The 10,759-nt window shown below is 41.6% G+C and overlaps 1 protein-coding gene across 5 annotated transcripts in view; it reads left to right on the top strand.

Moving 5' to 3' along the window:
- The window catches only part of LOC140189051 (clathrin coat assembly protein AP180-like), a 203,167-nt gene extending 193,233 nt beyond the window's left edge, over positions 1 to 9,934 (top strand). For all 5 annotated transcript variants that reach the window (XM_072245761.1, XM_072245767.1, XM_072245780.1 and 2 more), the window contains one exon: positions 9,485 to 9,934. Coding sequence is in view for 1 of the 5 variants with exons in the window: in XM_072245775.1 (XP_072101876.1) it covers positions 9,485 to 9,502 (18 nt within the window). In the remaining 4 variants the exon portion in view is untranslated. The remainder of the gene's footprint in view (positions 1 to 9,484) is intronic.
- The last annotated feature ends 825 nt before the right edge of the window (positions 9,935 to 10,759 follow it).

Here is a 10,759-nt window from a genome sequence, read left to right on the forward strand (position 1 = left end):
CTCCCTTTCTCTCCACCATTTACACCTCGGACTTCAACTACTGCACAGAGTCTTGTCATCTTCAGAAGTTTTCTGATGACTCTGCCATAGTTGGATGCATCAGCAAGGGAGATGAGGCTGAGTACAGGGCTACGGTAGGAAACTTTGTCACATGGTGTGAGCAGAATTATCCACAACTTAATGTGAAAAAGACTAAGGAGCTGGTGGTAAACCTGTGGAGAGCTAAGGCACCGGTGACCCTGTCTCCATCCAGGGGGGTCAGTGTGGACATGGTGGAGGATTACAAATACCTGGGGATACGAATTGACAATAAACTGGACTGGTCAAAGAACACTGAGGCTGTCTACAAGAAGCGTCAGAGTCGTCTCTATTTCCTGAGGAGACTGAGGTCCTTTAACGTCTGTCGGACGGTGCTGAGGATGTTCTACGAGTCTGTGGTGGCCAGTGCTATCATGTTTGCTGTTGTGTGCTGGGGCAGCAGGCTGAGGGTAGCAGACACCAACAGAATCAACAAACTCATTTGTAAGGCCAGTGATGTTGTGGGGATGGAACTTGACTCTCTGACAGTGGTGTCTGAAAAGGGGATGCTGTCCAAGTTGCATGCCATCTTGGACAATGTCTCCCATCCACTACATAATGTACTGGGTGGGCACAGGAGTACATTCAGCCAGAGACTCATTCCACCGAGATGCAACACTGAGAGTCATAGGAAGTCATTCCTGCCTGTGGCCATCAAACTTTACAACTCCTCCCTTGGAGGGTCAGACACCCTGAGCCAATAGGCTGGTCCTGGACTTATTTCCTGGCATAATTTACATATTACTATTTAATTAGTTATGGTTTTATATTGCTATATTTATACTCTATTCTTGGTTGGGGCAACTGTAACGAAAATCAATTTCCCCCGGGATCAATAAAGTATGACTATGACTATAAAACCTCAGCATTACATCCTTGCTTTTATGTTCTAGTCCTCTCAAAATCAATGCTAACATTGCATTTGCCTTCCTTACCACCGACTGAACCTGCAAGTTAACCTTCAGGGAATCCTGCACAAAGACTCACAAGTCCCTTTACAGCTATGATTTTTGAATTTTCTCCTCACTTAGAGAATAAATTCCTTCTATCAAAGTGCATGTCCATGCCCTTCCCTACACAATATTCCATCTGCCACTTCATTCCCCATTCCCCCAATCATCTAAGTCCTCCTGCAGACTCCCTGCTTCCTCAACATTACTTGCCACTCTACCTATCTTCGTATCATCCACAAACCTGACTACAAGGCCATCAATTCCTTCATCCAAATCATTGACATGTAATGTGAAAAGAAGCCGTCCTAACTCTGACCCTTGCGGCATACCACTGATCACCAGCAACCAACCAGAAAAGGTCCCCTTTATGCCCACTCTTTGCTTCGTGTCAGTCAGCCAGTTTTCTATTCATGTTAGTACCTTTCATGTAATACCATTGTCTCTTATTAAGCAGCCTCATGTGCAATACATTGTCAAAGGCCTTCTGAAAATCTAAATAAACAATATCAACTGACTCCTTTGTCAATCCTGCCTGTTATTTCCTCAAACAATTCCAACAGAATTATCAGGCAAGGTTTTCCCTTCAGAAAACCATACTGACCTTGGCCTATTTTATCATGTGCCTCCAAAACTCTGAAACTTCATCCTGAATATTAGACTTCAACATCTTTCCAACCACTGAAATCAAACTAACTGGCCTATAATTTCCTTTGTTCTGCCACTCTCCCTTCTCAAAGAGTGGAGTGACATTTGAGTGCTTTAAAAGGGATAGACAGGGCGGAAAAAGAGGAGGAGGGGCGGCATTACTGGTCAGGGATACTATTACAGCTACAGAAAGGGTGGGTAATGTAGCAGGATCCTCTTTTGAGTCAATATGGGTGGAAGTCAGGAACAGGAAGGTAGCAGTTACTCTACTGGGAGTATTCTATAGGCCCCCTGGTAGCAGCAGAGATACAGAGGAGCAGATTGGGAGGCAGATTTTGGAAAGGTGCAAAAATAACAGGGTTGTTATCATGGGTGACCTTAACTTCCCTAATATTGATTGGCACCGGATTAGTTCCAAGGGTTTAGATGGGGCAGAATTTGTTAAGTGTGTCCAGGATGGATTCCTGTCACAGTATGTGGACAGTTCGACTAGGGGGAATGCCATACTAGATCTAGTACTAGGTAATGAACCGGGTCAGGTCACAGATCTCTCAGTGGGTGAGCATCTGGGGGACAGTGACCACCGCTCCCTGGTCTTTATAATTATCGTGGAAAAGGATAGAATCAAAGAGGACAGGAAAATTTTTAATTGGGGAAAGGCAAATTATGAGGCTATAGGGCTAGAACTTGCGGGTGTGAATTGGGATGATGTTTTTGCAGGGAAATGTACTGTGGGCATGTGGTCGATGTTTAGAGATCTTTTGCAGGATGTAAGGGATAAATTTGTCCCGGTGAGGAAGATAAAGAATGGTAGGGTGAAGGAACCATGGGTGACAAGTGAGGTGGAAAATCTAGTCAGGAGGAAGAAGGCAGCATACATGAGGTTTAGGAAGCAGGGATCAGATGGGTCTATTGAGGAATATAAGGAAGTAAGAAAGGAACTTAAGAAGGGGCTAAGAAGAGCAAGAAGGGGGCATGAGAAGGCCTTGGCGAGTAGGGTAAAGGAAAACCCCAAGGCATTCTTCAATTATGTGAGGAAAAAAAGGATGACAGGAGTGAAGGTAGGACTGATTAGAGATAAAGGTGGGAAGATGTGCCTGGAGGCTGTGGAAGTGAGCGAGGTCCTCAATGAATACTTCTCTTCGGTATTCACCAATGAGAGGGAACTTGATGATGGTGAGGACAATATGAGTGAGATTGATGTTCTGGAGCATGCTGATATTAAGGGCGAGGAGGTGTTGGAGTTGTTAAAATACATTAGGACAGATAAGTCCCCGGGACCTGACGGAATATTCCGCAGGCTGCTCCACGAGGCGAGAGAAGAGATTGCTGAGCCTCTGGCTAGGATCTTTATGTCCTCGTTGTCCACGGGAATGGTACCGGAGGATTGGAGGGAGGCGAATGTTGTTCCCTTGTTCAAAAAAGGTAGTAGGGATAGTCCGGGTAATTATAGACCAGTGAGCCTTACATCTGTGGTGGGAAAGCAGTTGGAAAAGATTCTTAGAGATAGGATCTATAGGCATTTAGAGAATCATGGTCTGATCAGGGACAGTCAGCATGGCTTTGTGAAGGGCAGATCGTGTCTAACAAGCCTGATAGAGTTCTTTGAGAAGGTGACCAGGCATATAGATGAGGGTAGTGCAGTGGATGTGATCTATATGGATTTTAGTAAGGCATTTGACAAAGTTCCACATGGTAGGCTTATTCAGAAAGTTAGAAGGCATGGGATCCAGGGAACTTTGGCCAGGTGGATTCAGAATTGGCTTGCCTGCAGAAGGCAGAGGGTGGTGGTGGAGGGAGTACATTCAGATTGGGGGATTGTGACTAGTGGTGTCCCACAAGGATCTGTTCTGGGACCTCTACTTTTCGTGATTTTTATTAACGACCTGCATGTGGGGGTAGGGGGGTAGAAGGGTGGGTTGGCAAGTTTGCAGATGACACAAAGATTGGTGGTGTTGTAGATAGTGTAGAGGATTGTCAAAGATTGCAGAGAGACATTGATAGGATACAGAAGTGGGCTGAGAAGTGGCAGATAGAGTTCAACCCTGAGAAGTGTGAGGTGGTACACTTGGAAGGACAAACTCCAAGGCAGAGTACAAGGTAAATGGCAGGATACTTGGTAGTGTGGAGGAGCAGAGGGATCTCGGGGTACATGTCCACAGATCCCTGAAGGTTGCCTCACAGGTGGATAGGGTAGTTAAGAAAGCTTATGGGGTGTTAGCTTTCATAAGTCGAGGAATAGAGTTTAAGAGTCGCGATGTAATGATGCAGCTCCATAAAACCCTGGTTAGGCCACACTTGGAGTACTGTGTCCAGTTCTGGTCACCTCACTATGGGAAGGATGTGGAAGCATTGGAAAGGGTACAGAGGAGATTTACCAGGATGCTGCCTGGTTTAGAAAGTATGCATTATGATCAGAGATTAAGGGAGCTAGGGCTTTACTCTTTGGAGAGAAGGAGGATGACAGGAGGCATGATAGAGGTGTACAAGATAATTAGAGGAATAGAGTGGATAGCCAGCGCCTCTTCCCCAGGGCACCACTGCTCAATACAAGAGGACGTGGCTTTAAGGTAAGGGGTGGGAAGTTCAAGGGGGATATTAGAGGAAGGTTTTTTACTCAGAGAGTGGTTGATGCGTGGAATGCACTGCCTGAGTCAGTGGTGGAGGCAGATACACTAGTGAAGTTTAAGAGACTACTAGACAGGTATATGGAGGAATCTAAGGTGGGGGCTTATATGGGAGGCAGGGTTTGAGGGTCGGCACAACATTGTGGGCCAAAGGGCCTGTACTGTGCTGTACTATTCTATGTTCTATGAAATTTTCCAGTCCTGAAGAACCATTCTAGAATCCAGCAAATCTTGAAAGATCACTACTAATGCCTCCACAATCTCTTCAGCTACCTCTTTCAGAACATTGGGGTGTAGTCCATCTGGTCCAAGTGACTTAACTACCTTCAGGCTTTTCAGCTTCCCAAGCACCTTCTCCTTAGTAATAGCAACGGCACTCAATTCTGCCCAACACTGTCACATTTCTGGCGTTCTGCTTATGTCTTCCACAGTAAAGACTGATGCAAAATACTTACTCTTTTCATCTGCCATTTCTTTGTCTCCTACTACTACCTCTCCAGCATCATTTTCCAACAGTCTGATGTCCACTCTCATCTCTTTTACTCTTTATGTATCTGAAAACACTTTTTGTGTCTTTTAAAAAAAATTTGTTGGCTAGCTTAACTTCATATTTCATCTTTTCACTTGTTATGGCTTTTTTTGTTGCCTTCTGTTGGTTTTAAAAGAAATTCCCAATCCTCTACCTTCCCACCAATTTTTGTGATATTATATGCCCTCTCTTTAGCTTTTGTGCTATCGTTGAATTCCCTTTTTCATCAGGGTTGCATCATCCTCCCTTTATCAAACTTCTTAATTCTAGGCTGTATCTTTTCTATGCCTTCAGAATTTCCCCCAGCCATAGCTATTCTGCCGTCATTCCTACTAGTCCCTTTCCAGTCAACTTTGGCTAGCTCCTCCCTCACGCCTCTGCAGTTTCTTTTAATCCACTGTAATACTTATACATCCGATTTTAGCTTCTTCCCAAACTGCAGGGTGAATTCTATGAATTATGATCATTCTCTCCAAAGGGTTCCTTTACCTTAAGCTCCCTTATCAAACCTGGGCCCTTACTTAACACCCATTCCAGAATTGCTCTACCCCTAAGTGGCTCAACCACAAGCTGCTCTAAAAAACCATCTCATAGACATTCTACAAATTCCCTTTCTTGGGATCCAGCACTAACCTGATTTTCTAAATCTACCTACATGTTGAAATCCCCCATGATTATTGCATCATTGCCCTTTTGACATGCATTTTCTATCTCCCATTGTAATTTGTAGACCTCACCCAGGTTACTGTTCAGAGGCCTATATGTAACTCCCATCAGGGTCTTCTTATCGTTGCAGTTTCTTAACTCTACTCACATAGATTTTACATCTTCTGATTATGTGTCACCTCTCCCTAAGGATTTGATTTCATTTTTTTTTTTACCAACAGAGCCACACCACTCCTGCCTATCTACCTATCTTTTCAGTACAGTGTCCTAGGATATTAAACTCTTTCAGCCATGACTCAGAGATACACACAACATCATATTGCTTATCTCTAACTGCACTACAAGATCATCTACCGTATTCCATATACTGCGTGCATTTAAAAAAAAAACATTGTTAGTCCAGTATTCATCACCCCTTTTTGATTTTTGGCCCTTGTTACACTTTAACTTATCCGACTAACTGCAATTTTTCCCTATCATCTACCTGTCCTTCCGCACAGTCTTACTACACACTGCATCTAGATGTGTACTAACTGCCCCATCCTTGCCCTATCATTCTGGTTCCCATTCCCCTGACAAATTAGTTTAAACGCTCCACAACAACTCTAGCAAACCTGACCACAAGGATATTGGTACCCCTCAGGTTCAGGTGTAACACGTCATTTTTGTCCAGGTCATACCTTCCCCAGAAGAGATCCCAATGATCCAGAAATCTGAAACCCTGCCCCCTGCACCATTTCTTCAGCCATGCATTCTTCTGCCAAATCATCCTATTCCTGCCCTCACTGGTATATGGAGCAGGCAACAATCTGGAGATTACTACCTTGGAGGTCCAGCTTTTCACCTTTCTGCCTAACTCCCTATATTCTCTCTTCAGGACCACCTCCCTTTTCCTACTTACATTGTTGGTACCAATATGAACTTCTGGCCTCCCCCATTAAAATGATGCGCACCTGATCCAAGACATCCTTGTCCCTGGCACTTGGAAGGCAATATACTGTACCATCCAGTTGTCTCTTTCACGTAATCTTATAAACCTCCATCAGTTCTTCCCCTCAGCTTCCATAGCTCCAGGAAAAAAAAGCAACCTCTCCTTATAGCACATGCCAATCCAGGCAACATCCTGGTCAACCTTTTTTGCACCCTACTTAAGCCACAGTAAGTAGCAGAAGTGGGTGTTACAATCCGGAAATGGGTATTACAATCATGGATATCATTTCATGCAGACTGGTTCCTCAAAAGGACAGGAACTTATTGAGGCCACCCAGAGCTGAAAAAGAATGCATTTCTCCAGCATGTATGGAAACATGAGTTCATATCAAACCTATACACTTCTTAAATTAACCAAAGGGTCACTGAATATAATGAGTCACACATTCCTCTTAGAGAGTGCAGTACGGCATATATAGTCAGTCATGCACATACACGAGTTAAATTTTTATGCTTGATAGCTTGTTGCCTATGCAAACTGATAATGAGATGCAAAAGAAACTGGGCACCTTGGTTACAAGTGAATTCAAGTTCAAGTGTAATTGTCATTCAACCATACACGTGAATACAGTCAAAACAAAACAGCGTTCCTCTGGGGCCAAAGTGCAAAACACAGGACCAACAGTCACACACAGCTCAGCATTTATAGCACAAACAATCATGATAGTAGAAAAACATGCAGTTACAAAAAAGAATGTAAAAAGTAATGTAGCCAAATTTCCTGAGTGTCCTGGCTCGTAGATTGAAATTGGGTGAGCAGTAGTGTATTTCCTTACCTGTAGTGAGACTGATTGTAGGAGCTGATGGGAAGGCGTGAATTTAAAAATGTATTGACGAACCGAAAGGAGTAAGCTGTACACCTCCATGGACCTGTCTATCACCCAAACAGATCATCACTGATCCTTTGCTTCAAGTCCACATTCTATTAGAATAAATGTCAGTATAAATCAGTTCAGTAACTAATGTAAATAAAGTAATAGTGATTGGATTGAGCAGGACAGCAAAAAAAAAATTAAGAGTAGTTAGTATGGGGAAAAAATGATCCAAGATCTCTAACAATCCAAAAAAAAGGAATTTTAATGTTTATTTTTTCTTACGTGCTCAGAGACATTTACCTGAAAGCAGTTTATAGCCATATTTGTGAGAAAGCTTGCCCTGATATGAGTAAGACTTAAAATTTGTGATGTTTGTATGTACTGTGCAGGTACAGCAACTAGGTACATGCCTTGTTGAGTAAAGCAGTGAGATGCGGTTTTTCTGAAAATCAACAGTGGCAAATTCAGTCCAGTCACTGGATTTGCAAGTTCATTGCAACATCTGTTCGTGCCTGAAATTGTTGTACCATTTGTACATAAATAATGGACAACATCATTGACCTTGCAATTCTTCTGACAAATTCTGGTCTATTATCTTGCATACTTTCATCTAATACTTGGACAGTCTTAGCCTAACATCTTAGCCTATGAATCAGAATGATAAGAGTCAAAGCTCTTCTTCACGGATGAGTGCATAATCAAGGTAATAAGTTATTGGACTTTCATGCAAGATAGTGGTGTTCCCATGTGTCCAATTGGATGCATGCACTAAAATAGAGATATGAAATGATGCTGGAAATCCAGAGCAACGCACACAAAATGCTGGAGGAACATGGCCATTCAGGCAGCCTCTATGAAAATGAATAAACAGTTGATGTTTTGGGCCAAGGCCCTTCATGAGAAATGGAAAGGAAGGAGGGAGAAGCCCTTCCCCCTACCTTCTTTTTCTAGCTTCTTCCCCCTTCCTTTCCAGTCCTGATGAAAGGTCTCAGCTCAAAACATCGATTGTTTATTAGTTTCCATAGATGCTGTGCTGAGTTCTATCAATATTATGGCCAGCTTTTATCCCTCAAGTCTTGTTCTCCATGTTGGAACTGACCTTGGTGTTAAGGTATTTCAGAGTACCTTAATGCAATTAATTTCTTAAATTTGAAAAATGGGCCATGGTAATCCTGAAGAAAAGTCCATATTGTTTTTATTTTCTGAACTTCAGTAGAAGATCATGTCACAGTAACACAGTGGTTAGCGCTACGCTATTGTAGCTCGGGGCATTGGAGTTCAGTTCCGACGCTGTATGTAAGTGGTTTGTATGTCCCTCCCGTGAAGCACACGGGTTTCCTCCCACATTCCAAAGACCAAAGGTTAGTAGATTAATTGGTCATTGTAAATTGTCCTGTGATAAAGTTAGAGTTAAGTAGGTGGGCTACAGGACTGGAAGGTTCTGTTCCTTTCTGTATCTCTAAATAAAAAATAAATAAGAAAATAATAGAAATGTACTCGATAATTGTTCGGTTACTTAAAGTAATATTGTGTATCTTCAAGTGATTCAACCAAACTATCCATACCAGTTGCTTTTGCATTTGAAATAAAAAAAAATTATGGCACGTTCCAAAATCTTGAAGTATAGAAGTGGATGAGCTTGAAATGTGGTCTCTCCCCCATATTTGTAACATTTACTAGGAGTGTTGTAGGTAAACGGCCCGAAGTATTGTTGAGGATCCTTACCACCCGTCCCACAATCTCTTTGACCCACTACCATCAAGAAGCACCAGGACTTAGACTGCCAGACTACGTAACAGCTTCTTCCCTCTAACTGTGAGACTAATGATAACCTGCTAATGATACACTGTGATACCCTGCCACCAGCAAGGTCTTGTCAAGGACAGCGAGCTATTTACTGTTTACCTGTGCTGTGCACTACATGCATTTTGAATTATATTTTCTTAATTTATGGTAATGTATTGTTTATTTTGTGTTGTGTGTGATATATGTTTAGTGGGTGTTCCTCCGGACCATTGTTGCATTTGGTTGTACTTATGCACAGTCAGATGACAAACTTGAACTTAAAATGTGAAAAGTATTAAAATTTTGCAATTACATGCTTACTCCAGGCTTGGATAAAAGCAGTACTAAATTTAAAGCAGTGATCTGTCAGATCTCAATGTATGGTTTGCCTTGCAGCTGCCGTTCATGCAATGATGGGAACGCTGAAGGTGACAACAGTGGATATTCACTACTCCAAGCAATTCACCAGTCATGTTTCAATGCTTATTCAGACGTCCATATCGTAAAAGGTGTAGCACAACTGTGAAAGTAACCTTTAGGAATGTACTTTTTGATGTTATGCCCTAATTTATCAGAAATTGTCCATTTTGGATTGTGTTTTGCAACTTGAAAGATGGGTGTATCTGATGCCTTTTAGTGCTTCTCTGTACCTAATGATAACTTGGGTTGCAGAATCGCAGCTGTTGTGTATGAGCCACTTGGAGTAATGTATTCGTATTCTTGAAAGTGCTAATGTATATAATTTCACTGCAGAGCCTAGGATGACATGTCCGTTCTGTATACCAATTAGCTTATAGTCATAATTCTAGTAGCAATTTGCATATAAATTAATGTGCTTACACCCTCCCAATCTTCCAAGTCTGAAGTTTTGTCGGAAACAATACACAACTACAAAAAATTGGATAAAACACACAATCAGTTTTTAAAAGAAGCATTTGTGCATTATTTTCAAAATTATTTATAGTTCCTTTAAAAGTAATATAAAATTTGATGTTAAACTTCCATAGTCTTGCACTGATCTTGGCATAAAAAGTATTACTGGGCAGAAATATGCTGCATACCAAGACAGAAAATGTTATCTAAATGTCATATTTATATCTATCAGTATGCAAAAATTGTTGTATTTAATTTCTTTTAAGTTACGTTATGTATTCTTTGTTTAATGGACCAGCAGTGAAGTATCAGACACTGGGAATGTTTACTTTAGAAAAGATGATAATAGGTTGATATTCTCGGATGTCTTACAGTTGGGGATCACAAACCATTTAATGCACTTTTTTGCTGTCCATAACCTGCTTTCATAGCTTTCTCCATCAGAAAATCATATCTGAGGTTTTGTTGATGTATTTTTGTCATTAAACTTTGTTGTCCTTAATTTTTTGTATGCAAGTGAGTAGTCTCAAACATTGCCCATCATCTCTTCTACACACCTGCACCTTTTAAAGAAATTTTATGTACTGTGCCGATCCCAGGGAAATGTCATATCGTTTGTGCAAACTGCTTGGCAAAAGGTGTAGCTACCAACGAAGGAGGTCACTGTTGATCAGTGGGATTAGTGTTCTCAGGCATGACAATTATTTTGTAAAAATGCTATGCAGTTTGAAAGTGTTTCCTTTATGTCTCTTTAGATCTGTCAATATCTATATAGTGTACCGTTCCAAGTAACTGTAT

This window comes from Mobula birostris, chromosome 2, assembly GCF_030028105.1.
Source record: "Mobula birostris isolate sMobBir1 chromosome 2, sMobBir1.hap1, whole genome shotgun sequence".
NCBI classification, from domain to species: Eukaryota; Metazoa; Chordata; class Chondrichthyes; order Myliobatiformes; family Myliobatidae; genus Mobula; species Mobula birostris.